The sequence below is a fragment of the Zonotrichia leucophrys genome, chromosome 7 (genome assembly GCF_028769735.1).
Source record: "Zonotrichia leucophrys gambelii isolate GWCS_2022_RI chromosome 7, RI_Zleu_2.0, whole genome shotgun sequence".
NCBI classification, from domain to species: domain Eukaryota; kingdom Metazoa; phylum Chordata; class Aves; order Passeriformes; family Passerellidae; genus Zonotrichia; species Zonotrichia leucophrys.
The window spans coordinates 22609611-22637131 of NC_088177.1; the positions used below are offsets into that span (position 1 = coordinate 22609611).

General features: G+C 36.7%; 1 protein-coding gene across 4 annotated transcripts in view; it reads left to right on the forward strand.

Moving 5' to 3' along the window:
• Positions 1 to 26899, forward strand: part of SESTD1 (SEC14 and spectrin domain containing 1) — a 49965-nt gene extending 23066 nt beyond the window's left edge. For all 4 annotated transcript variants that reach the window (XM_064717963.1, XM_064717965.1, XM_064717964.1 and 1 more), the window contains 13 exons: positions 4424 to 4537; positions 5982 to 6079; positions 6433 to 6488; positions 8998 to 9209; positions 12835 to 12957; positions 16232 to 16426; positions 16876 to 16990; positions 18093 to 18252; positions 20875 to 20956; positions 21281 to 21403; positions 22290 to 22481; positions 24291 to 24412; positions 26662 to 26899. In XM_064717963.1, coding sequence (XP_064574033.1) covers positions 4424 to 4537; positions 5982 to 6079; positions 6433 to 6488; positions 8998 to 9209; positions 12835 to 12957; positions 16232 to 16426; positions 16876 to 16990; positions 18093 to 18252; positions 20875 to 20956; positions 21281 to 21403; positions 22290 to 22481; positions 24291 to 24412; positions 26662 to 26791 — 1722 coding nt within the window. In that variant the 3' untranslated portion in view covers positions 26792 to 26899. The remainder of the gene's footprint in view (positions 1 to 4423; positions 4538 to 5981; positions 6080 to 6432; positions 6489 to 8997; positions 9210 to 12834; positions 12958 to 16231; positions 16427 to 16875; positions 16991 to 18092; positions 18253 to 20874; positions 20957 to 21280; positions 21404 to 22289; positions 22482 to 24290; positions 24413 to 26661) is intronic.
• The last annotated feature ends 622 nt before the right edge of the window (positions 26900 to 27521 follow it).

Here is a 27521-nt window from a genome sequence, read left to right on the forward strand (position 1 = left end):
GAGGATGTGCTTGCTGTTCTTATCCTTGTGGAAATCAGGGAGCAAAATTTGAAATTTCACTGAGGATTTGGAGAATAGAAATTAAGTGCATGGGAAAAAAAAAAGGAAAAAGAGAAAGGAAAAATTGGGTGGTAAACTACTATAAATTAGTTGAAAAAATTAGTGTGCAGCATAAGGATCTTTATAATCCTGAAGTCCAAAGTCTGAGTAGTTCTAAATGCTCCACACTTCTAATGTAGCAGCTGACAGCTCTAACTCTCTAGTAAAGAGTGTCAGAAATTTCTGACAATAATTTATCTTGCAGCATCTACTCTGAAAAATCTCAAGTCTGTAATTTACCTTTTAAGAATTATGCTAATGAGCAGAGTACCGCTCCACAGAATAAAGAATGAATAACACTTTGTAGAAAGTATCTAATTTTTGTCCATTTTTGGTTCAGTGTTTTAAGACCAGAATTTATAGCTTTCATGGACTTTCCTAAAAAGGCATATAGGAGTTCCAGTCAAAATTGTTTATTTAATTGCATCTCTGTTGTATTTTGATATGGGAGGCAGTGGGTTCTTAGGCAAATTAGGGAATTGTCTATGAGGAGCTGGGGCATGTAAGCCTGCATTTATGTCATATCCTGAATTCTGTCCAAAGAAAGAGTGTTGAAAAATGCAAGAATGTTTGCCTACTTTCTCTTTTCTGGGATGTAGGAATGAGTGTGCTAATTATTGTGAGCACTGCAGGGTAAGGTGAGTGAGTGGGTAAAGCCACAAGTGAAGGAGGCAGTTCCTGGGAGTGGAGTTCATCTTGTGTTTATCAAGGTTCTGCCAACTGTTCTTGGGTTTCTAGTATGACAGATTTCTATGGCACTGGCTAGATAAATATTTACCTAGTGTTTCTTGGTGCAATGTGAAATAAAATGATCTTTGTTTAGATCAGTGTTCCACATTACACAAATAATACCCTATGCTACTCGGCGTTTAATCAAATAGTATTTTGAAAAATGGATTGAAATAGTATTTGGCATCAAAAAATAGGATTATTCTCCTCAGGAAGAGTTAGTCTTTGCTTTACAGTTCTGTGGCAATGAAGATCATATTTAGATTGCACTTGTTTAAATTTTATATTCTCAAGGGACATGTGTATTGTTCTCTTTTGGAAAGTAACTACTCCTTTTCAGATTCAGTAGTGTGGCTGCTCTGATATTGCACACTTCAGGAAAAAGCTCCTTATTACTGAAATTTTACAGCCTCCTGTTCTTAAGTAGCTCTTGGGTTTGACTCTGTAACATTTGTATTAAAGAGCTTTTTCATTTCTTCCCTTAAGAGAGAAAGTTCAGATGGATGTATTTAACATTTTGGGGACACTTTTACATGTCCTCTTGAATATCTAGAATTCTTCTCTCATCTTGACTTCTGCCTCTATCTCCTTGTAGATGGTCAATGAAAATTACAGAAAACTGCACATGACATAGAGAGGTCAGCTTACTGCAAACTGTATTTAAAGCATTTTTATTACAAAAGATACATGTTGCATGAGTCAAAAACATGTATTTTCACTGCTGAGAAATAGAATTTTGCACTTCAAGCACAAGACTTTGCAGTCCATGTTTTTAGCTTTGTCATTCTTCTTTTGCTGGATGGCTTTTACAAAGGTTGCTTTGATTTTATTAAAAAATACAGCACTTCTACCTTTCCCAAAGCACTGTTCTGAGTTATTCCTTTAAAGGCTTTCACAAGGATTTAGCAGGCCAGTATTGTACAGAGCAAGTTTGCTGACTAGAGTAGAGCAAGGATGAGAGCTGCTACCACTGCTCCAGGTTTCAGAAAGAGCTGAGTGCAGATGGTGATTCCATGACTCTGGTCAGTAGCAAGCAGGACACGTTTGAAACCTGCTGCCCCTGTGAGCTTATTAGCTGTCCCTGTTGTCACAAGTGGGTGGATCAAGTGGGAAGGGAAGCAAAGATTAAAGGATTCAACAATTTATACTTTTTTTTTCCCTGTTTTACCATCTGTCCAGATCTACTTGTTTCTCCCTTGGGAAATTTAAGCTCTTCATTTTAATATCCAGCTATAATCTGCTGTCCAAAGGCTTTTACTTTGGATTATGAAAGCTGCATTTTTCCCCCTTTTACTGGAATCAGCATAGTTTGACTTGGAAAAAAAGGAAAACAAAAAATCATTTCAATTGCAAGCAAACAGGGTTATTTCTGTTTTTACAGCTGTAAATTAGCTTATCTTTACCTGTGGTAATATGTTGAAGGGTGAAATTCAAAAGCAAGAATGAAACACTAATTCATAAGGGACAACTTTTTCTTGGATGTGGTATTTTGACATCTATTTTCACAAAAAGTCAATTATAATTACTCTATTCGGATTTTGAAACATTTTGGAAACCTGACAGCAGAAGTTTGCTGAGCTTAAAGTAGAATTCAGATCTGTAAAAGTGAAGTGTCTTCTCACTCTCCACATTGCATTTTCAACATTTTTTTCTTCTTTGGCTTTTGGTCTGTGTACTTATTGGCTATTAATCTATAGTAGCTGATTTACTAATTTAAAGCATGTAGAGGATGTTAGGTTAGCACTGCCACTAGTTCAGGTTTAGAGCAAGAGCTAAATTCTGTTTAGGAGCCTTCATTTCTGCCACAACCTAGTCAAAAATTCAAATGTTTTCTTATATTGTGAAAAGTACACAGAGGATTTTAGCAGCTAGCCCAGTGAACAGTCAGTAAACAGTTTAAGAAGTGGTTTTTATATGAGGAACCCAGAGAGAATGAATGGGTTTGGAAATAATGCTTTAAGTTACAACAAGGTTTATTAATGAGGTGGAAGTTTTATTTTTCAGAGTTTTTCTAATAAGATCTAGAAAATTTGGGTTTTGACCAAATCTCTTTTCTGGGTGTTTATTTATTGTCAGAAGATTTTTTTTTAATATGGCTAAAATATTTTTTGTGCAGGCTTTGCTCTTTCAGAATTTTTTTATTTTAAAAAACATCTCCATAGTGGAAGTTTGAGGGCTATCCCTTGCCCACTCCCCTTCCTGAAGGATCTCAGTTTAAAAAAATCTGAAATAAGTGGTCTCAATGCAGTCCATCTATTTTGTCTGGCTACTTGGGTCTTTTCAGAACTTGTATTTCAGTTATGAGAACCAGCTGCCCTGTTTGCTTTAGTTCCCATACCAGAATGTCCATACCAAATTGGTTTTCATTTTAATGAACTCATAGAGATGAATGTTAAAAATTACCTAAACTATTTAGTGTGCCAAAAGAAGGAAGAACAAAGGTTTTTTTTTTTTCTCCTTCTTTCCTGGATGTAGAATCCTCTGGGGTTTGGGCTGGGTACTGGCATTACCTAGAGAAACTACTAGCCAATTCCATTTACAGCAGCCATGTACCATTAAGAGTACAGGACAATAGTGTGTATTTGGATGTTGCTGAAAGGTTTTCCTCTGCAATAATAGACCATTTGTTTGGAGCTACTCTGAATTCTGTAGTTTCAGTATCTGCAGGGAAATGGAGCTGGAATAGAAGTCTCTAGTTAGTTCTTTCCACATATTCTTGTGCCCTGCAAGAGTATGTGGATGGTTTGATGGGTTATAGAAATTTTCTTTTCTTTTTTTCTTTTGTTTCTGGTTATATATTGCCAATCTGCCTACTTCAATAGAGAGATTGTTTTTGGTTTTTTTTCCACAAGAGTTATTCCAGGCATAGCATGTCATTCATCAAAGCAAGCTGTGCTGCCAACTTCGGGTTTAGGCTTATATGAATAAGGCTCATTCAGGAGCCTCTAGAATGCAGAAATGAAGGCAAGAATTTAGTTTTCCACCTAGCAGTGGACCTGTGTTTTCCTGTATGCCCTGATGTAGCTGATGAACTAGATTTGTCTCCTGGGTGAACGACTCAGGCTTTTAAGCATATTAAATTTGAATTTTTGACTACTCATAGAAAGAGTATGATTGATCCAACTTTTGCTGAACATATTTGCACAGTAAATGCAGGCACTTAACTTTTATGGCACAAACTCACCTCTGGGACTGAAAGTATTGCCAGAGAGGGGTGAAAATACGGAGTGCTTTGCAGTATGATAGCCTGCTACTATAGTCACTAGAAATAGATGGTGTGGTATATGACTTAATCAAAGGATCAGCTTCCAGCAGGATAACAGATATCCAGGGAACACATTGCTTTTTCCCACTATAAACAGATAAGGTGGTAGAGATGATGCACTTACAGGATTATGCATGAGGCATACACTGCATGTCAGAATTACCTGTCTGGTTGAGGCCCACGTAAATTGTAAACAGCCATATTTCATTTAAACATTCAGCAGTAAAGTCTGAATCACAGAATGATCTGCTCAGTATCTCTGGGCACACTTCTCAGATACTTAAGGAAAGTATGAGCATTACCTACAAGTAACCTCTTTTATTGTTGCAGGTTATTTTAGTATCTGCTAACAAGCTGACACGATATATAGAACCATGCCAACTAACAGAAGATTTTGGAGGAACTCTCACCTATGATCACATGGATTGGCTGAATAAGAGGCTGGTTAGTTATCTGTATTTTGGGGTTCAGGGGTTTTTTAATGTCTCCTTCTTGAGCCCTGAAATTTTTGTTTGTGTAGGAACTGCAAAGCGTGTAGGAAATGGTCACATGTGTAGTTGTGCAGTTCACTTACATGAATAGTCTTGTGGTAAATAACACTGCCTTTACTCAGGGGATGATAAAGCTAATGTCATCAATTTGTTGAACTACTTGTTCCTTAACGAAGCTGCTTTAGTAACACTAACTCTAGAAGAGCCTGAGTCTATGGTATAGTTGCTATAAAGGGAAATTGGCTGCTGTGGGAGAAGATACCTGGACTCTTGCAGATGCTCCTGGTTTTCTCATAGGTCTTGGTTCCTGTGGTTTTAAGCTGTCCTAAACCAAAACCTCTGTCATTGCAGTTTCCCCAGCAGACCATGAAGCAGTAAATGTCCAGGAGCAGCTACATCTTTTAATTATTAATCAACATAAATTTAATCAGCACAAATTTTTTAAGCAACTGTTGGTGTGCATAGCTCCCCAGAAGGTTCTTAATCTTTTCTTCATTGATACTTGCTTTTCAATTATTTAAATAGAATTTTCAAATCAATCTTCATTGACACAGCGTGTTCCCTTCCTTTATAATCTGTTCTTAGAATGTGTGTCTCCATCTAGGATCTCCAGGTGTGTTGCAACTGCACCTGCTTTCCTCTGAAATTTGAAGTAGTCCTACATAAGGAAAGTTCATTGGCAAGCTATTGATTAATAATTTAATAGCAACAAAAATACCTGGAAGTAACTGTGCATGTCATGTAAGACGCCCAGCCGTGCTCTGTTCTGTTAAAAAGCAAAACCGGCCCTCAGAAATCAGGTACAGAGGAATTGTCTGAACACTGCACAGTGTCTTCACTGTACAGGTGTTGTCTGAGATCAGAAACCCCTGAGTTCAATGAAACTGAAGAGGGTATTTTACTCTATATAATCTTTCTAAATAATATAACACATTTTTATTTTATTTTAGTTATTCATTACAATATGGTCCATTTTAATAGTGAGTAGAAGCTGGAATCTTTACAGAATTATTTTAATCCTTCCAAGTAAGCTGGCCAGTAGTTGTGTAACATGCCTTGATTCTGTAGCATTATTAAAGGCTTAAATGAAGAGTAAATGTCCCTAAGATTTTACAGGTTTTGCAGATATCTCAATTTTTTTCAGTATTCCTTATATTCAGTGTAATATTTACTATTTCCCTAAGGAGTCATAGTGCTCTTACGTGTTCTGTGAACAAAACTTTGTTTTCTGTTGTTTCCTCCCTACTATCTGAATGCTGGGAAATAATTACACTGTATAGAGACTGAAGTATACTAATGGAACTGCTGAATAAACTTGCACCGATGCCTTCAGTACACCTGCCTAAAATTATTTCTTAAATTAAAATTTATTAATTTCTTAAATTCCTCTTATTTAGGTATTTGAAAAGTTCACTAAAGAATCAACGTCTTTACTGGATGAGCTTGCTTTAATTAACAATGGAAGTGATAAAGGAAATCAACAAGAGAGAGAGAGGTATGTGATTCACTTTTTGAAATCAAAGCTTTTGGATTATAAAATTTCATTTGAACTCCAGAAAAATACTGAAAAAATTATATTCCTTAAATACCTTGAAATGTGTAAAGAAATTCTAAACCTATATAATGTAGACTTACTAAGTACATGAGGGTGTGTGTAGATGGATGCTCATTCAACTGATTACCTGCACCTCCTCTTGTGCTTTGATTTAATGAGTTAAAAAAGTGAGGACTTCACTAACTGTGAAAAAGCCCTAGTCTTTTAAGACCCAGTTCCAGCCTTACCTGAAGTTTTTAGTGCTATTGTAATACAAATTTTAATAATGTGGTTTTTTTGGTTTTTTTCCAAAGATCAATAGATTTGAACTTCCTTCCATCAGTTGATCCTGAGACGGTATTGCAGACAGGTACAGTAAGTCAGAAAATTAGAATGTTGGTCAGTAAAGTGCATAATTCATTTTAGGCCCCAAGTGGAAGCATAGAGGGCACAGTTGTTATCTTAGCCCTCTTCACAATGTAAGGAGCTTATTGGCTAATTTAATCTTTGGGTTAAAAAAAGTGACGCTAAGAAATAGAAGAACTCCAAACATGTCTTTTTAAGTACTTTTTTTATAATCTCACTAACATCTTTACAATATTACCATTTTAATTTTTGGAATGCTTTGTTTCTAGCTGATGTCAATATAGTTGCCTTATAGAATAGATTAATCTCAGTAGCCACCAAATGGTTACAATACAGAAAACATTTTCCTGCACAATTCTGACAATTTACATCAATCTAATTCTGGTCTGATCATCTATCAGAAAAGTGGAGCATCCGTGGCTTCTTGGACTCTCCATTCAGCATTGAATGAGTTGGGATGCTTTAACAGGTTGGGTTTAGGGTGAATTTCCTATTTGCAATAAAGTACAATAGTCTATTGATTTGGACTGGATTTTTGTTTTTTAATTTATGTTTTTGTGGAATAAGTAATGCATAGTGTTAGGCGGTGATCAGAGTCTGAGTGCTTAGAATTTTTACTTTATAGCCTCCTAAAGGTAATGTGTGGATCACATGAAATTTTTATCATAGTGGCTTTATGTGCCCTCTGTGTAAAAATTCAGCTCATCTAGATGTGTGATAATACTGGTTTGAGTTAAAATGTGGAACAAAAATGTCTTACTCTAGTCTTTGAAGTTTTGAAACATGAAGTGTCTGTAGGCAGTGTCGCTAGATTTCAGCCTAATTGTGTATCCGTGTCTAATAGTAAAGATCTTTGTACAAAACACCACTTCAATTTTGTGTAAGCAGATGGCTCCTTAGCCCATTAGTCTATATGCATTCTGTGATTTCTTAATTCTGGTAATGAATGTTTTTTGGTAGTAAGAAGTTTCATAACTTCCATAGGACTGGATGATCCTTATGGCTCCTTTCCAGCTCAGCATATTCTGTGGCTAAATCATGGGAGTTTTGAGGCACCCTTTCTCTGTTAGGGTCCCTGTACTGAAAGGCTGAGAAAAAGAGAGATTAAACTCTCCCCAATTAAATTCTTATCTCCTAAGGACAGTTGTGAACAGAGGGTTTAGATAAAAGGCTGCTGTCTTCCATAACCACAGGTACTGTTCTTTTCACAAGCTCCAAATCCATATATATGGATCTATGGTTCATAGAATTTGATAAGAACTTAGTTTGAAAAGATGGTTTTGCCTGGGAAAATGGTGATCATTTGCTGCTGAAACAATACAATAAAATTTCAAAATTACCTCAGTAGAACAAACTTGTAAAAGCCAAAGTCTGTTTGCTCTGCAGCTATCTGTGCCTATCTGTGGAGTGTTACAAAGATGAAATCCAAGATGTTTGTTCTATAGTACAGCAAAATGTATTTGAATTCTTAAGACATTTTCATTTCATAGTAATATATGCTGAGTAATTTAAAGTTGTTTGCTGCAATCTTCAAAACCCTTGGCATTTTGAATGTCTCAATAATAGCAGTTGAACTTAGACTTTTGCTTCTGTATTTTCCTTGAGGAATTACTATTACTCAAGTAGTAGGTTTTTTCTTTTAGTGAACTGTGGTGTTACCATATTGAGACCTGCAGAACTAATGATCTCCAACTGGCACGTTTTCACTTTCACACTAACATGTCTTCAGTGACCAAACACTGTTTTATTTTAACTGGTTCTCTGAGCTTTTGAGGAGCAAATCGATGGTCTGGGTTTACTTGTAGTGTTGTGTTTACATACTGAGAATTTCAACACAACAATAAGATTCTTCAAACAGTTTAGGCAAAAGATTAAATAGTCAAAATACACTTTTTTTGTGTATATGAGAGTCACTGCATTCTAGAGAATCTGTACCCTGATAGGATGCTTAAGAGCACAAAGAAAAGGGCAAGACAGGTGAGAACAGAATACTGAAAAATTAGTTATTATTCAGCTTCACACTCTATAAAGGAGTTGTTCTTGCTGTAAAAATTCTGAAAGACAACAGAGAAATTATATAGTTAGATTTTTAGTGCCTCCAGAGCATTCATTCAATATAAGAACATGAATTGTTTGAGAAAAATACTTTGGATGCTACTCACCGTTTTGAAGTAAATCAGAATACTTCAGAGTAGTTTCAGAATCAGGATTGTGCTTTCAATTTTCCTTACATTAATCAATGCTGTTGTCAATTTGAATGTTAGTCACAATATCTTTTTTATATATCTGAAATATACCACATTTCTTTTTCTCTGTTGTGTGACTGATCCAGTCCCACAAACTGTGACCAAAGCTCTGCATGAAATTATATCATTAAATGTGCCCAATGTTTGAAAGATCATTAGCTGCAAAAATGCACTGCTGATGGTTTAAAGCAGGCAGGCTTACTACTAATTTTTGTGAGTTTTTTCTTTGAATCTGGATTAACCGGGACATTCTGTGTATTCCTGAAGGTCACGAGTTGCTGTCGGAGCTGCAGCAGCGTCGGTTCAATGGGTCCGACGGAGGGGTCTCCTGGTCTCCCATGGACGATGAGCTGCTGGCCCAGCCCCAGGTGATGAAGCTCCTGGACTCCCTCAGGGAGCAGTACACCCGCTACCAGGAGGTTTGTAGGCAGCGCAGCAAGCGCACACAGCTGGAGGAGATTCAGCAGAAGGTAATGCAGGTAAGCTTGCGGCTCTGCTTGAGTGCAGTGAGCTGGTTTTGAGCTCAAGTCTCAGACTGTGATTTCTGCAAAAATGAGGGGAGACCTTCATGCCTCCCCTCACTTCACAAATGTCAGTGTGCTGGTTTCACACAGTGCTTTACATTGTGGCTGCCGCAGTGACATTCCAAAGGCTGTTCTGATACGTGGAGGTTGCTATAAATGTGCTCTCGTGCCTTGGGGCAGTCCCTTTGCTGGGCACTGTGGCAGTGCATGGCTGCATTGCTGGAGGTGCAAATGCCTGCCCTGCTGGCAAAGAGAGGAACACCTTTGCCTGAACATCAACTCTGCTTTGCTTCCCCTGCCCACAGCATTTAAAGTTCCTGTTACTGAAGATAAGCCATTATTTATTCCTTTATTTGTCTGATACTTGGTGGTTTAACCTAAGCTGAAGTGCTTAAACTGTCTGCATTTCAGGAACACCCTGACAAGAATGAATATCAACTTCCTAATCAATTGCATGTTAAAGGTCATGATGAACTGGCTTGGTCCTTTGGAAACAGCCATGTAATTAGCACTTCCAACATTTTCACAGCAGAGTCTCAGTAGAGAAAATCAAGGAAATGGAATTAATTTATTCATCTTGTGTTTATCACTTGAAATTAGATATGTGTATTTTTAAGGTTCTATATAGTTTGAATATGCAGAAAATTGAATAGATAATTGCTTTTAACCTTTCAACATTGGCATTTCTAATGCATAAGGGGAGTGGATGTCGAGTACTTGCACTTTACAGCATCGTAGATATGGGTAAAAATAAAAACTAATCAATTTTGTGATGTCTAGCATTGAAATTAGAAATCTGCTGAGGAGATAACTTTAATTTCTATAGCAATTTGATTACTGTAAAAAAATCTAAAAAGCAGATGTCATTTGTTGATATATTGAGCTGGAAGTATTAAAAATATATGAGAGATTAATATAATCCTATATAGAGCATATCAGCACAGCTGTGGATATAATCAGGTGAAGTTTCTTTCCTGTGTTTAAGTTTTAGTGGTTGAATAAGATGTGATTTTTATAGTACTTTGGCAAACTGACATTGTTAATGCATTTAAGTAGAATAGTTTACTATTACTCAGCCTCATTTTGCAATATTTGTAGTAGGAATAGTTACTTGTTTGCTGTGTGTACACTACAGAGATGTTACCTGGCAAGTGAACTGAGTTTCAGTACACAGGAAGAATGTGTTCTGCTCTTTTGCCAAATGAATCAGCTTTTTTTAAAGTGTGTTTAAAAGCTTTCTAAATGGCATACAAATATTTGAGAAAAACTTACTAAATCTGGGAAATTATTTCATTTATTTTGGGCTTACAGCAAAAAATTAGGCTAATAGAAAGAGTTAAAGGCTAAAAGTAGGAAGCTAATGATGCACAGAAGGAAGCCAATAGAGGCAAAGTGCCATGGAATTTATTTTGACAAAATAAACAGAAGTTGCCGTATAACAGTACTTGCAGTACTTTAATTGGAGTGGGTGTTTTTCCCTGGTGTTGCTGGAGTTTTTTTTGGTATGTGTTTTAATCTTCTGCTAGCTTTCTTTACAGCTACATTCATATTTTATTATTTGTATACCATCTTATATTGCTAACCACTCCTGGATTGCTTTTGTGTTCCTGTTTCAATTTCACTATTTGCTGCTTGTCCTTACTGTGGCATGCTTAGTTCTTACTCCTCTCTCAAAGCCCTCTTAATTCAAAACAAATTTTCTCCATTATGCCTTCAATATCCTACCCTCTCTTTTGAATTACCCCTTTTACTTCTGTTCCAAGGTTTTGTTTCCCTCTCTTTTGTCTTTAATTTTGTAATGTAAAGGGTGCAGTGATTGTCAGATGTCTTGTAATAAGCAGTTTTTCTAAATGCTGCTTATTATTGTAACTCTGTAGTCTAGGATAAACTCTGGCTTTGTCCCTCCTTAGGCAGAGGTGTTAATTACTGTTTCTAATCTTAATTCACAAAAATAACTGTGACCTCTTGCAGTAGTCTTGTCATTAATGATTTTAAAGTTTATTTTATGAAAATTACATCACATTTTTCTGCATGTCCCCTAGTAATTCTTCCCTCCTCAGTTTAGGCATCTGTCACAAGAGCAGCCATGTGCTGGCCTAAGCATTTGCAGCGTCAATGCAGAAGTTGCTGGAAACTTGCAATGGGGAGGTGGTCTTGGCCAGATAGGGCAACTGCTAAGCAGTGGCCTTGTCCACTGTTTCAGATTTGCATGAGAACTGTCAGTTCCATGTGGAAGTTTTCCAGGCCACTGTGACCTCAGAGGGGGACATCTGGGTCCCTTCGCTTCTAGGTCAGTTCCATATTTAACCCATAACAGCTGTGCAGAGGTGCTGAGCACAACAGGAAGTTTCTCTTTAAACAGAAAGAACCTGCATCTGTAGAGTCCTAATTTGTCCTAGAAATGATGGAAGCAGGGAAGACTGAGAGCACTTTTGGAGCAATGAATATATGCTCTGAAACAGTGCTTTGGCATGGGGCAAAAAAGGGCAGTGGGAAGGCAGATACGTAATGACTCAGAGATGGAGTGAATTGAGGAGCCTTCTGTAATGATGATTGTTCTTGATTGCTGTTGCAGGGCAGTCTAGCAGCACTAGGAAAATGGTCCAATTAGTCCCTGTTTCATTTGTCTTCGTGGTTGTGGGGTTACATTGTGTATTGTATTATGTTTCCTGAAAATCTGTGTGAAGCTGTTTTGTGATTGATGTTTAAACAAAACTAACATTAAAGACAGGAAGCTGACTTCCTATGCCTTTTTATTAAGGTTCAGAATCTAGAGGTATTCCTGCATTTCCCTACTTCAGGACTCCAGTACTGACTTCTGCACTTGGTTTCATTGCATCAATGTCTGTGTTCCAGATATTTAAAAATTTATCAGGGAATTTTTCCATAGATATCATCTGATAATTCAGATTTGTGTAAAGAAAACAAAATTTGAGACATTCTGCTTTGCTTTGATATTTGCTTTAATATTTACATGAAAAAATACTTTCAAAATAATAATAAAATAAATCCAATACTGTAGTCCAAAGTTGTGACCCTGCAAAGACAAATTCCATGAGATGTGGCTACAAAAACTCAGTAACAGGTTTCTGTTATTTGAGTAGAGCAAGTTGGTGTGTAAGTTTAATTTTAAAATAAGTATGTATCCTCTACTTGAATGTTAGTTTATTCAGCAAAAAAAGGAGAAAGCTCTCAGGTGTGAAGCTGAATACAGCTGTACCTTGTAATCACTTCGGTAAAAAAAATTTCTGGTTTGAGCACAAGACATCCATTAGCATTGTGTTTTGAGCTCTTTTATTGACAAGAGATATGAAATGACAATTGTCTATTTGAGAAATCTTGTCATAGCTGCCACCTGTTTTCATGAAGCTGACATGCTAAGGTTAATGAAAAGTAGTTTCTACTTAAGAATTTGAAGAATGTGAATGGATTCACCAACAAGATTTTTACAGCGCTAAAAAGATGTTTTGTCATAAACATGTTTTTTAAAATTTCTGGTTGTGTTACAAAATTCTGCTTATACCAGTCTTTGTGTAATTCATTTGCTACTTTGTTTTTATCATCTTTGTCTTTCTGACAGGTTGTCAATTGGCTTGAAGGACCTGGATCAGAACAGCTAAGAACCCAGTGGGGAATAGGAGATTCCATTAGAGCTTCACAAGCTTTGCAACAGAAGCATGAAGAGATTGAGAGTCAGCACAGTGTGAGATTTCCCATACCCTTTTCAAGTATCAAAATAGTTCTAAATTCATGTAGTTATGAGCAATGTATTTTGGTTATGAATATCTAGGAATTTTGCACAGTGCATGATGTTCTGAGTTACAGAGGAAATTATCCAAGCAGTTATAGAACTAATATGGTCATATTATATCTATTTGCAGTTTTTTCCCATTGTAGAAAAATGCAGATTTCTATCTGTGATTTTTCTTGGCTTTAGTATGTTACAGCAGTTCTTAAATTTTCACGTAGAGTAGAAAGGATAAGTTTACATTTTCATCTCTGCCAAAATGTCTGACAAGTCCTGCACTTCTCAGGTGACTAACTTCATGTTTTTGTCTCTATTAGACTACACTTAGCAGTAGCTGAAACTGACTTAAGACTTTCATTGATCAAGATTTTAGATATACTTTATGTTCATAATGAAATCATGGAGATGCCATTTTGTAACTACACTAACTTGATGCCTGTACTTCTAATTTTGAATACTTCCTAAGCTTCAATAGAATTGTCTTTCCATCAGATGATTATCTATAATTAGGTTATGAATATTCAGTGCTCCCAAAGGGAGTTTTGCTCACAGTGCTGTTCACCTCTTCTGACTTTCCTTGATGTAGACACTGGCAATTCTGTCCACTTTTCCCAAGTTCTGTTTGCAGTAATGGCAATGAAAATAGTCACTGGGTTATCATTTTTTGGATGTAATTTAAGGGGAAAAAAAACCCCCCAAACCTTTAGTCTGAGAAGCACAGCACCCTAGACAACTCTAGTTGTACTGACTGCACCTTCAGTGAGGATGGTTTCCTTGCTGGATGCAGCAGTGTAGGTGTCTGTTAAGTAAATCCCATCTCCTCTCTCTTGTCATTGCTTCAGGCTGTTCAGGGATTGTGGAAATCAGTACCTTCTGAAGGGTAAAACATCATGCAGTTGAAAACCTAATTGGAAAGGGGAAAAAAACCCCACAAACACCCGAGACTACCTACTTTGTCGATAAAAATAAATTGTAGTGTCTTTTAGTTATATTGGTATTTCAGACTGGAAAGAGAAAACAAGACTGAATGTACTTGGTTTTCACTTGGATATCTGTAATAGAGAGCTGTGATTTAGCTGGGGCTAAATGCAGTCCTTGAAATCATTGAAATCCCACTGAAGTTTGCAGGCTGCCCTACAGTGAGCTGAAGCACTGGCAGCATGGAACACAGCTTGGTTTGCAGGTGCTGGCAGGAGTTTGCAGAAATAACAGTCAGAAAAAATATTTTCTTTTACATCAAAAGGAGTAATTGGCAGACCACTGTCCTACCTTACATTTAGATGCCTGTTCAGAGATTAAGACTATTTTTTGTCAACGGTGCTAGAAATATGCGCTTTGCCTTTTCTTTTGATTTTTAGTGTATGCTTCCTCTTCCATTGTTTTCCTGGCTTTTCTCTCCTAATAATTTAATTGACAGTTTGTATGCTTGCTTTCTTTCATCACCTTCTGTTTAATGTTGATTATAGTATTTTGAAGAGACTTGCAAAAATGTTTGATTTGTTTTGAAGATACTTTTTTACTTCAATTTACTCTGAAGTGACAAAAATAATTTCTGCAGGGTGCGTTTTTGTTTGGTTTTTTTGTGGGGAGAGGGTGGTTGGATTTTGGGGCGGTTTTAATTTTCTGCTAGTTTTATTCATGAGCAGTACACTGGAACTATGGTTTTTGAGCAGGTCTGTGCTCCATGGGTTTGAGCTGTCACATACAACTGTGCCTAAGTTCTCCCATGAAAAGGATGAGAAACACACTTTTTATACCTGGTTTGCTGGTATCTTAATTTTACTGATAGCTTGATCAAAATAAACTACTGCAACTCTTACTTTAATGCTAAAAATAAAAACTGAAAAAAAAAAGAAACAAAACCCAAAATCCCTAACCATATTAATCTATTTTTTTTACTCCTCATATTATAGTTTTTATGTCACATTTAGCTGGACTTGTATGTTCAATGTTAAAGAGCTGATTTTGTGAACTGATTGTGCTGAATCTGTGTATCTACAGTACACGTCACAATGGAAGATGTTTTCACATTATGTCATCATAGTTGCCCCTTTTGGGACTGATGAGAAATTTATTCTGCTCTTAAATTTTTGACTGATTGCTAATTTAACTTTCTCATTGCTTTCTCTTTGTTCTCCTCCTTGCTCTTTTCATACTCTTTTTTTTCTGTGAGCAGATGGTAGAGGCAGCTCTGGGAGAAAAGAAAAAAAAGTTCAGAAAATGGATATTTATACTCCATTTTACATGATTTGGAAATAAATGATGCAAAAGCTGAAGACATAATTTACAAAATTCTAAACATCCCAATAGGAGCGAGACAAGAATACAAATTAAATCAAATATTGTAGGTCAATAGATGGTGCTGTTCCATAGAAATGCATAGGACACTTCAAGGTCAAAATTAGAGCTGTTGAGCAAACACATTTTGGTTTACAGGCATCTCAGTCATGGAAGATGTGAATGTGATCTGGATGTATCAAGTTGTTTTTAAATCTCACCAAATTGTTAAATATTTGAATTATTTTCCTCTGCAAATACACCAACAGGACAACATAACTAAATCTTATGTATGTATTCAGTGATCAAGCCATGTGAAAAACAAATCTACGAATTTGAGTTAAGTAGTATAAAGCTTTCCTTAAATAAGGATCATTTTGAAGTTTCTGTGCCTGGATTCTCTTTTGTTCAGAAGAGAGAGATTATTGCTGTCAGTAGATAGTACTCTCAGATAGAGAATACTGCTGTCAACAGCAGCATTTTTCCAAAATTTGTAAGGAAATTATTGCTAGTTTCAGTCATGTCACTGAAAGTAACACATGGATAGTCCTGTGAACAGCTTTTTATAATAGCTGGTCACTTGGCAAAAAATGATCTTTTGTTTCAGTAAACCAGTACAGACATTTAAGCACTAGAAATTTGTTTTAAAATAGGGAAATTCCACTTTTGGTGGAAGTTTGTGCTGAAACTCAGAGCCACACATTGAACTCTTCCCATCTTTCTGCACTAAGTTTTTTATGCTACAATGTGTGTATTAACATCTACTAAGCACTCTATTGAGAGTTGCTTTGAAATCAGGAATATTTTTTTCTTCTCTGTGAGATAGTGCAATCTTTAATAACCTCCTCTTTCAATCTGATTATTTATTAGCCTTCAGTTGGGTGTGTATACCATTTAAGGGCAATAAAATTATATTTGGCATTTTTAATTCTTTATCTTCTTGTGTTTCTAGGAGTGGTTTGCTGTTTATGTTGAGCTTAATCAGCAGATAGCAGCTCTTCTAAATGCAGGGGATGAGGAGGACCTTGTGGAATTGAAAGCATTGCAGCAACAGCTGAGTGATGTGTGTTACAGGCAGGCCAGTCAGCTGGAATTCAGGCAGAACCTATTACAAGCAGCACTTGAATTCCACAGTGTTGCCCAGGATGTAAGTGTTTCTTTTTAATTTTCTTTAAGGCACTGTCAATAAATTAGTGCATTGGTATTGTAAATGTTGACTACATTGGAAAAATACTCAGGGAGATGAGGGGAAATACCATGTCACTTGGAAAATTCTGTAAGTCATCATTTACTGTAATTGAGATGCTGAGAAAACTGGCTCCCCCTTGTTTTAGGAGGGAAGTACTTTGTAATATGTCTTACATTTCAGTAGAGTTTGAAATAAAAGGGTTACTAGTTGAAAAGTTACTTTTTTGCCCCTCTTTTTAATTTAGGGGCATATGCATTAATTGAACTGCAATCTTGACTTTCATTTCCTCTAGCTGCAAAGAGAAATTTGAAAATGACAAATTTCCAAACATTTAGAATATTTTAGAACCAACCATCTGAAGCTCAAACTTCTTTTTAAATATCAGCATTTATGTTCTTACATTTTAGTTGTCTCAGCAATTGGATGGTTTACTAGGAATGTTGTGTGTGGATGTAGCACCAGCAGATGGAGCATCAATTCAACAAACATTGAAACTTCTGGAAGAGAAATTAAAGAGTGTTGGTAAGCAAGACATTTCTGCAGTTCAGACACACACATTCTAGTAAGTGCATTACAGGGGGAAGAAAGAGTAATCCCTTTTAAAAAATCACCAAAAAAGCAAGGGGAAAAGATCTTATGACTTCTGATTCCTCACTATGTAATGTTCCACTGAGTTACTCTGGGCTGGCTTTTGTCTGGGGAAGTGATCTGGAACTGTTCTTTTAAAGATGTTTTACATCCAATATATATATTTGTTATATGCCATTATCATGCATTTCATCTGTAAACAAACTTCTTTGCCCCATTAATCTTCTTTAGTGACTTAGGATTATAATGCTTAGATGATCTTTTTGTCTCCAGAACTGACACATTGATGATTAAGGTTTTATCCCCTCACTTTTAGAATACTTGTACTGGGTGTTTTGCAGTAACTTTGAATGTATATGTTAATAAACGGCACATTGAAGGTTGTTACACTGTCAGGCACATGGCATTATTTCATTTGGAAGGGGTCTACAGTGATCAGCTTGTTCATTAAGTTGTGGGAGAAAGAGCTGCAAAGAAAAATAATTTATGGTAGAAGTAGGTATGATTGGAATATAAGAGTTGGATGCATAAATGAGATTTTCCTTCAGGAAAAAAGATAGTAAAGCTGCCAAATAAGAGATGTAACAGCAGATCCCAAGGGCTGACAAATTTCAGTGTAGAAAATTGTATCAGCCATATCAGATGTATTATAAAGTAGTAACTTGTGCCAGTAGTGGAAGAGCACTTAGGTTACAACTGCTTAGCAGGGATAAATATTTTAGGAATTATCTAACTGTGTGGATGAAAGACACTAATTAGCTATGTATATGCTGAAAAGCTGACATGCTGTCAACTTCTATTCCTTTTCTTGTTATCTGCTAGGTCATAAAATAGCAAAGCCTAAGTTCTTTGTTAATACAGACAAATGCTCACTCAAATGAGAGTTGGACAGGGTGGTGAAGGACATAGTAATGTCCTTGTCATTTTCCAGCTTCCAGTCTTGATCTGTGTGTGATTCTGTTTGCTCCATTGAGGAGAAAACCCACCGAAATTCTGAGTGATCACTGACCTATTTTTTTTCTCATTCTCTTATTAGACTTAGGCTTGCAAGGCTTGCGTGAGAAAGGTCAAAGTCTTCTTGATCAGATATCTAACCAGGCATCATGGGCCTATGGGAAGGATGTAACCATTGAAAACAAAGAAAATGTGGACCATATCCAAGGAGTGATGGAAGATATGCAGCTAAGAAAACAAAGGTAAGAACAACAATTTGAGTCATTAAGATTTTTGTGTGTTAGCAAGTCACTTTTTATACAATTTAGTTTGTTGTAAAGAGCCCATTTTGTTTTATGTTCATTAAAGGGATGTATTACAACTGTAATTTATATTTGTAGTATATTTGAATGGGACAGAAACCTCCCTGACTAATCTGTTGTAGTGTATTCCTAAAAACAAGCACCTTTTCTATTTTGGTACTGGATGGAGTACTTGAATGCTTTCCTGTCCTCGTAAATGTCAGAAATTATACATTCCTTTTATATGGAGTTATGAAAATATGCAAGAGGTGTCTTTTACATGTTAGCAGTTTGAGATAGGAGTATAATGTAATTACAGTAGTGGTGATGGGTGTAATATTAAGTATTAAACAGCCTTGTTTTCCTCTTTATCACAAGCTCTGTCCTTTGAGTATGGTATTTTCATTTCTGAAGATAGGAAGACAAATGAGGTGGCATTGGAGGGTACAAAATGGAGGCTCAGATTTCAGAAGAGCAGATGATGGGATACAGGACCATACAGTCACCCCAGGACATGGGGTTTGAATTTTAGGAAACCATATAGAGTGAGAGATGAGGTTGGGAAAAGTGTTGGAGGGAGCTGAATTTGTAAGAAACATGGATTTTGCCATCATCCTCTTCCTCCAAAATTTGATTATTTGTACTTAAATATGTAGTAGTACTGGATTGTTTTGTAGTACTGCCTTGTTTTCTACTGAACAGTGTGAAAGAATTAGAAGCTATTGCCAGTAATACTGCTGGAAGCCCTGAGACCATGTAATACTGTCCATAGAAATGGCCTGGTGTTCAAGGGCATTGGCTGAGCAAAGAGGTGCCTCTAGGCAACAGCAAGCTCTAGTGAGCATCCAATTGCCCGTTTTACAAATTAATTCCACTATTCTTAAATTGTTTTCTTAGGGAGCTTAGTGTAAGGAGCTATATGTTTTGATAGAGCTTAGAGAAAATACTGTTTTAAGTCTGCCCTCTGAATCCAATTAATTTAAGCAATACTTATGTTTAGATAGCAAGCTGCAAAAAGCTACAGAGGACGTGTCACTGTGCAGTAAAATGGCAGTTGGAATTCCATATGAGAAAAGAGATGTGCATGGGAGAAGGGGAGACTTTGTATACACAGTAATGGATTCTGAATCAGCTGTGAACTCAAAGATAAACTTTGGAAAACTTGAAGAAATTGCTTTAGTGTTCAAACACACAGGGAAAAGCAAGTAGAATGCCAAGAATTATTAGGAAAGGAATAAAAAACTGAAAGAAGAATGTCATTGTGTCAGTGTATAGATTGGTAGTCAATTTCTGTTTGTGTTACACAATTCTGCTCTGTATTCTCAGAAGGGTTGTAGAATTGTGGGAAGTCGTTTAGAGGACTAAAACATCAATAGTATTTGCAGACAAAGGTATGAAGGAGCTTTCAGATTGTGAATGATTAAACAAGGTTATTTAGCCTGGATGAGAAACAAAATAGTTAAAGGACTAAGTATTTCTCACTGGCATGTAATAGTATTTTTTGCTATTTAATTTTGTTTTCCAACTTCTGTTGAATGTTTCTTGTTGTTTACATACACATGTTGTAATGTTTATTTTTAGGGGCATTTTGCTGCTTTATTTATGATTTTGGAACCTATAAACTGTTTTCCTGCATTATTAGAGCAGATGATGCCCTTTCTGTAAGCATTGCAGGACACGTAACAAAACGCAGCATGCTAACAAACTGTTCTTTGGAAGAGCTTATGTTTGTAACCAATTTGGAAAGGATCATGCACACAGTCTTTTGCATTTGCTTATAAAGCCAACTGTTGTTGATGTTAGTAATTCCATTTGCACTGAACAGGAGCATGAGTCTTGCTGTCTACTTTGTAGGCTCTGAAATTGAAGTGGAAAGCATTCTGCTAGATGTATTAGCTTAGGTCTCATTGTGGAAAGAGAAGGATTTTCAACACTTCTATTGGAATTCTGGAGAAAGAACTGCAAACTGTGCTCAACTCAGAACAAGATAATTAGGGTCAGTTTTTATATCAATTAGATTTTGAAATGCTTCCTGACAAGTAAAGCAAAGGACAACATCATATAAGGGTGCAGATATTACCATCTCTAATGAGCTAAAAAGAAAAATGGAAAAATGTACTATCTTTTAATCAGCCTTATTGTATTCATTAAGCAACATTGCCCCCAACAAACAGTACAGTTCAGAATTATGCCAAGTTGAAGCCCACTTTCATCTGAATTCTAATAGGACAAAGTCTGTGTTAGCCTCTGTTTTGCAGAGCTTACCAGTGCAGCAAGGTGAGGAGCCTGGGATGCTGCTGCAAGACCTTGTAGCTGTCTCTGGTGTTACTGCCTCGAGCTTAGCCATATCAGGAATCTTGAGGATCATGATTTTGGTGACTTGGAGTGCTCAGTTCTACTTATTGCAACTTTCTCATTGTTGTTTGTGGCATGAGGTGTTTTTGCCAAGCTAAGCAGCTTTTATCACCTTTTCATGAATGCTTGTATCTTAATGTTTCTCACTTGAAAACATTGTTGTCAATGTCAGAGTGTTTTGTGTCTGCTGTACATGTGTTGATGAATCTTTGTGTGCTGCTGTTTAAGGTGTGAGGATATGGTGGATGTGCGGAGACTGAAGATGCTTCAGATGGTGCAGTTATTTAAATGTGAAGAAGATGCTGCTCAGGTATGGAAATACCTCTAGAATTTCATCATTCTGATATTTGTAGTCCACTGGGTTGATTTATGGGGGCTGGTAGCTTTACAGCTTTACTTTTTTTGCAACTTTCAAATGTAGTTTTATTTAGGGAATATGTACAGTGAAAATAAAGGCTATAGCAGTGTCTGCAAATAGTATATTTCAGGATTGCATGCATGATCTACCAGCTTGTGACAGCTCATTTAACTTTTTTCTGTATCAAAAGTATATGCTAGTACTGAAGTAATGCCACCCTTCTGGTTTAATTTCTTTTCAACATATTCGTTCTTGTTCTTTTGACTTTTTTTTAAGGCAGTAGAATGGTTAAGTGAACTGTTGGATGCTCTGCTGAAGACACACATCCGACTGGGAGATGATGCTCAAGAAACAAAAGTTTTACTGGAGAAACATCGAAAATTTGTTGATGTTGCGCAGGTGAAATGTGTTATTTTTTTCTAGCAATATGTGGTTTGTGCAGTTTCACATCCTCTCCAAAACAGAATCAATATCTGTATAGGCAGTCATTGAACAGCTGTCACTGGTCTTACTGGTTTCCCTCAGTGCCTGAGTGAAGAAATTGATTGGTGAAGTTGGAGATGGGCCTAATGAGATCTTGCAGTTCCATGCAGAGCTGCAATGCTGCCGGTCACTACCTTAGTTAACCTTCACATAGGCAATGCAAACAACCAAACAAAGTTCACTGGCTTTTGTGAAAGATATATCTCAAACAGTCTTTAAAATTACATTTGACAAGCTGGACCAAAGCACCTGGTCAGATGTTTTGTCAGTCGTTTGCTGCTTTTAGGAGTGTCTAAATTTGACTTGTTAATTAACAGATGTGATGTTTTCTAATTCCACCTGCTGCACTGGAGTTTCCTCTTTTGATGAATAAGAGTTGATGGCTGGAGGGTGATTTGCTGTTACAGTGATGTGCCTCAGGGCACCTTGGATGCTGGCTGACCATAGACATGGTGTCAATAAAATCAGGGAGACAGTCCTCTCAGCAGTGGATATCAAGTATCCCTTGGAAGATCCAAACAACTATTCAGAATTCTTGGGAAGCTCTCTTCCTTTGCCAGTGTAAACACTAGGCAGCAGTGGATATTGGATTTTTTTTTTTAAAGAGTTAAAGCACTTTTGGTCATTACAATTTTATTCTTACTTTTTCCAGTAGACCAGATTAGTTCAATGTACTTTGTGAACCTAAATTGTGGAGCTTCCATAAACTTGCCTGCTGTTGTTGCTTTAAGATGCTGTTTCATTGCCAGGTAAAGTGCAGGGTTTTTACATGACTTACTCTCCCATCCCCTCCAATTTTTAGAGTACTTACGATTATGGGAGACAGCTACTGCAGGCAACAGTGGTCCTGTGCCAGTCCTTGAGATGCACTTCAAGGTCCTCAGGGGACACACTTCCCAGACTGAACAGAGTGTGGAAACAGTTTACAGTGACTTCTGAAGAAAGAGTGCACCGGTTGGAAACAGCTGTCGCATTTCATTCAACTGCTGAAAAGGTGAGTGTTGTGTTTTATTAAGAAGAAAAATTTCTTACCTGAGTTCAGGCAAACAAAATGTAAGAAAATATGAAGTTGCCAGTGTGTACATTTACTCTTTCTAAATTTTTTTTTAAATGGCAGAAAGAAGAATTTACATATATTTTTCCAACCATTTACTTCAGTACTTAATGTAATAATTTTTCATATACCTGTACTGGTATAGGGCCCCCTTAACAAAAAGGAGAACAGCACTCTTCAGATGAGAACTCTGATATTGATGATAAAGCATTTCTTTATGTCTTTTAGACTGTAATTCTTAAAGGCCAGGAACGCTTCTTTGTGCAAGGGGTGATACAAAGCTATCCGGTTGTTTAAGTTTTTTGAAGAGTTAAAGGTCTATTGCCCTTTAGGCTGCTTGGATATTGTATGGGCTTCCAAAAATTCTCACAAACTGTAAATGAAGGCAGCTCCTTCCACTTTAATTTCCACACATGCTGTCTTGCTCCATCTTGTATTTTGCACTTGGTGGGGTTTGAAATGCCTTTTTCCTGAACACACTCTGCCTTGGTATGGTTTTCAGACTCCTATAACCAAATGTCTCACTGCTGCACCCAGTCAAGTGATGCAAGAAACACACTGGAGGACGAGCAGTCAGCAACAATGTGATCAGGATTAGTTGCTGAAGGGGGAAAATGTTGAGAGCTTTCAAATGCTTGAACTTGAGACAATGTCCTTTAATGTAGGTCATGAGGGATAGGACCTTTTTGTCCACACCTGCTTTTTTGGGTGAAGCAGTGTATTTTAAAAAATCAATTTAGAGTATGTATCTCAAATATTGATAATAAAATTGCATGTAGCTGGAAAAAAAAGCAAATCTTGCACATGGTAAAATAAATTAATTTTGTCATTAAAAGAGAGCATGGATTCAGAGTTGATTAATTTGCTCCTTGGTTTTATTCATTTCTTATTTGTATTAGTAGAAAATACTTTGAATTGGCAGACATTGGGAGTTGGTGGAGGTTCACAAAAGCAGAAATAGATCATTTGTGCTTCCAGAGGTTTACCTGATACCAAATTAAATTTCAGTGGTCCATAAACTCTTAGAAGAGTAGAATCTCTCAATCCATATTATGAGCTTTCTTTCATTATTGCAGTAGTTAATTGCTGGGTTTAGGCCATCTTAAGTTTAAAGAAAAGTAAATTAATGTCTGACAAAACAATGCTCTTGTTCAAAAACCTAATTCTCCTTTCACTATTGGACATATATTAATGAGTCTGTATGGAAAATAGACTGTTAATATCCATGCTGCTTGGGAAAAAAGTAAGAAGTGGCAAAGTGAGAAGTGGAAGAAAATAGAGTACTGAGTACTGGTATTGAGTTACAATCCCATCTGGAAAGACTTGTGTTCAGATTCTTTTTAGTCCTACCTGTTCTGTGCCAGATGTAGTTTTTAGTTTTGAAACCTTTTGTAAGCAGTCTTCATTGACCCTGGTGTTTCCACTTTAAGTTGCTGTCTTGTGTGTTTAATGGTGTCAGTCACTATTTTTATGCGTTTCATATTTGTTGCAGGAATATTGTCAAGGACGACTACTTTTTATTCCCTCCTAGAAGTAATGTAAAGCATTCTAATACAAAGCACTGGTAGCCCTGAACATTTTTCTTAAAGAACTTTAATCAGTATTTTCCTTTCTTGAATTATATGTGTCAGTTGATCTCATGTAAATGTGGCAGTGGAAATGCCAAAAGAACATCCACTCTTCCAGTTAAAAAACTACATGTGATCCCTTGTGTACTTTATTCTGTATTTTCTTACTTTTATTAAACAGGTTTTGCAGGAATGTCCAGACCAGCCAGAAGCTTTTCATGAAATGGAACAATTTGATGAAATTGAAGCAGTTGGGAAATCACTGTTGGACAGACTAACAGTGCCTGTCGTTTATCCTGATGGGTATGTAGAATGGTTTGTGATGCCTTTGGTAAAGTTGTATCATAGTCTCACATGCAGAAGAATCCTGAAGGCTTATTGCTGAAACAGAAAAGTGAGCACATTGTTTTTATAAAATTTGAAATAGGACCTGTCTGCTTTCTATGAAAAAATGGGAAGGAATTTTTAATGAGTACTAATGCACTGCCTTTTTAAAGTAGTGACTTTTTCACACTGAATGATTATTAGATTTATGCAGTTTTTGCACCAGCACAGTATGCAGAAGTAACAGAAGAATGACCAGTCCCAGTCTCTTCTCCCTGAAAAAAGATACCAGATGAGAATTACAGGATTTCTATTTCTTTATTTGCAATTCTATCTGTCCAAGCCAGTATACTGAAGATAAATTTATATTTTATTTATTTGGTAAACAAAACAGTACTTTCCTTGAGAATTATTCATATTAGCTTTAAATTGGTAGCTCTCGAGCTACAAAGGCAAATTGAATTTGGAATCTCAGCCATAATAAAACTCAGTTATCTGTGTTTAATAATGTCTGTTGTTATGCTGAGCTTGTAGTTAATTTCTGCATGAGTTACAGCCAAGCTATGGAGCAGTCTCTGGTGTGTAGGATGCCACACCATAATGAAAAAGGTCTGAAATAAGTACATTGAATTAGAGGCTGAAGCCTTATGAGATAACATCAGGCAACTGTGTTAAGCATTACCTGAAGTCTACCTGAAAAACACAGTTGCAGGAAGCTGGTCATGAAAATTTATTGTCATCATATTTCCAAAATGCCATATTCCAAATACCCTACCTTCTGCAGGGTAGATCCCTCAATACAGAGTGCTAATCATGAAGATGGGCCCAGGCCTGAATTAGTCATGATCTCCACTGTTCTTTCAATAGTGTGTTTGAAAATAGTGGAGGATTTTGTAGCTGTAGAAAAAAACCCAAAACAAAACAAGCAAAAGACTGACCCAAAAGCAGATCAAGAAGTGTTTGTTGAAGTATTCTTGTATAACTTCTGTGTCGCAGATTCTAGTGATCTGGTAAAAGTAACAACTGTTCAATCCTGAACATTATTTTTGACCCCTCTGGAATTTCAGTAGAGTTTTGCATATCCCCCTTCACAAAAATGGTATGGAAGTTGTCCTGGATATCAGGACCCCCTGCTCATCATCCTTATATTCTGGTTTTGAAGTGTTTGGCATATAGTTTGAAAAGGGTTTGTTGATTATTAGAAATAGTTTGAGATTTAAGAACATACAAAATGTCATAAATGATTGGGGGGCATTTTCATCAGCCTGGTCACCTCCTCAGACTTTTGCCAGTATCTTATTGGAAACTCAGGTCACTGTTCCCTCTCCTGCCCATGGCTTCTGCACTGTATGAGGAAATGCTGAGATCCATGTGCAGTTATGCAGTCTGACCAGTCACCTCCTCAAATGAGTGTATTCCTGCACAGAGTATCTTTTTCTGTCCAGTTTTGCCTGTCTGAAAGTCCTCTGTCCTACTGCCATTTCCAGAGTGTACAGCTTCTCTGCTTTGTAACTAGATTTACCTGTTCTTCTGAAACACATATTCTGTTCAAACTCTCCCTTTGCTGACAGCTTGGTTAGTGGTTTCCCTAACATTTCAGCTGCTCTTTTTTGTATTTGAATCATATAGCCGTGTCTTCCTTTCAGTTTGAGAGGTAGATGGCATAATTTGACAGCATGTGGTTGACTTAACATGTGAAGAGTCCTTTAATAATGCAGCAATTCTAAAAACTCAGAATTCCTGTATCGACAGGTATCACAGATTGTTACAGCATGCAAAATTGTCAGATGGACTTGGGGGAGAGCCAGAGAGGGGTGGTAATAAAGAGAGTTGGGAAGCATCCAGTTGTGCTTCTAGAATAGTGCCTTGCTGTTCAAATCACAAAATGGTTTGGGTTGGAAGGGACATTTAAAATAATCCAGTTCCAATCCCCCTGCCAAGGGCAAGGACACCTTTCACTATACCAGCAGTGTCTCAATACCCTCAAACTTCTGTTGAGAGTGTGTTTTGGATATGAAAGGCTCATTGAGTATTTGTAACAATTTCATTAAAATTTGCTGTTAAGTCTTCATCACTAAGTCTCCAAAGCTTTTAAAGGTGGTTTTTAAATGACAAGAGGGAAAAGTGGCTATTTTTCTCATCAGTTTTGTGTTTTCTACTTCAATTAACAGGTGTATTCATGTACTGACTTACTACTGATAATTTATTGTGGTTTGGGTTTTTTCTAGGTCTGAGCAGTACTTTGGGAGCCCAAGTGATATGGCTTCTGCAGCAGAACACATCAGGGAGAAGATGAAGTTAGTTAGCCTGAAAAAGCAGCAGCTGAGACAACCAGAAGCCACTACCCCAGAGAGCTAATACTGACCTTGTCTATGAATTCATAACAGGACTTCAGTTTGTAATCCAGCATGTTGTTTGCATATTACAGAATTTGGTATAATATATTAAAATGCATTTCACAGCTGTTACGAGTCTCATCTTTTTTTCAAAGTAAATGTTCTCAGCATCTTAATACTGTACATCTATCAAGCCATAATTATTTAACATGCTATGAAACCATAGACTCCAAGTATCTTATGAAAAGGAACTGTAAACTTTGCACTGAAATTTGCTGTAAAGCTTTACCTGACCTGTCAGCTGCTTCTTAGTTAGACAGCTGATGCAAGCTTTGAGTGGTGCTAATTAAAGTGTTAGAAGTTCCATATTATGAAACTCTAGTTCTTTGCTTCCCCCATGCCCAGGTGATGTAGTAATTTTAGACTGTGAGGAAAGTACCTGCAGTGTAGACTGTGGTAACCCTGTAATTTTAATTTGAAATACTTAAAAAAAAAAATCATTTTTATTGTGCCAGTATGCACCCTGCCCATCAGATCTTTGATATATCAAATTCATTAAACAGATGTTTTCCTATTTGTATTGATAATGTATTAAAAGCTGTTTGTGCTTAATAAAAATCATCTTTTTAAAATCTAAGATAAATTTGTTCTGGTCTGTATTTTCAGATATTGTTTATATTACATTTTTATGATAAGTGGTAGTAAAAATAATTGCTCCCCTGATATGTTTAGAAAATTTGTATAATTTTTCT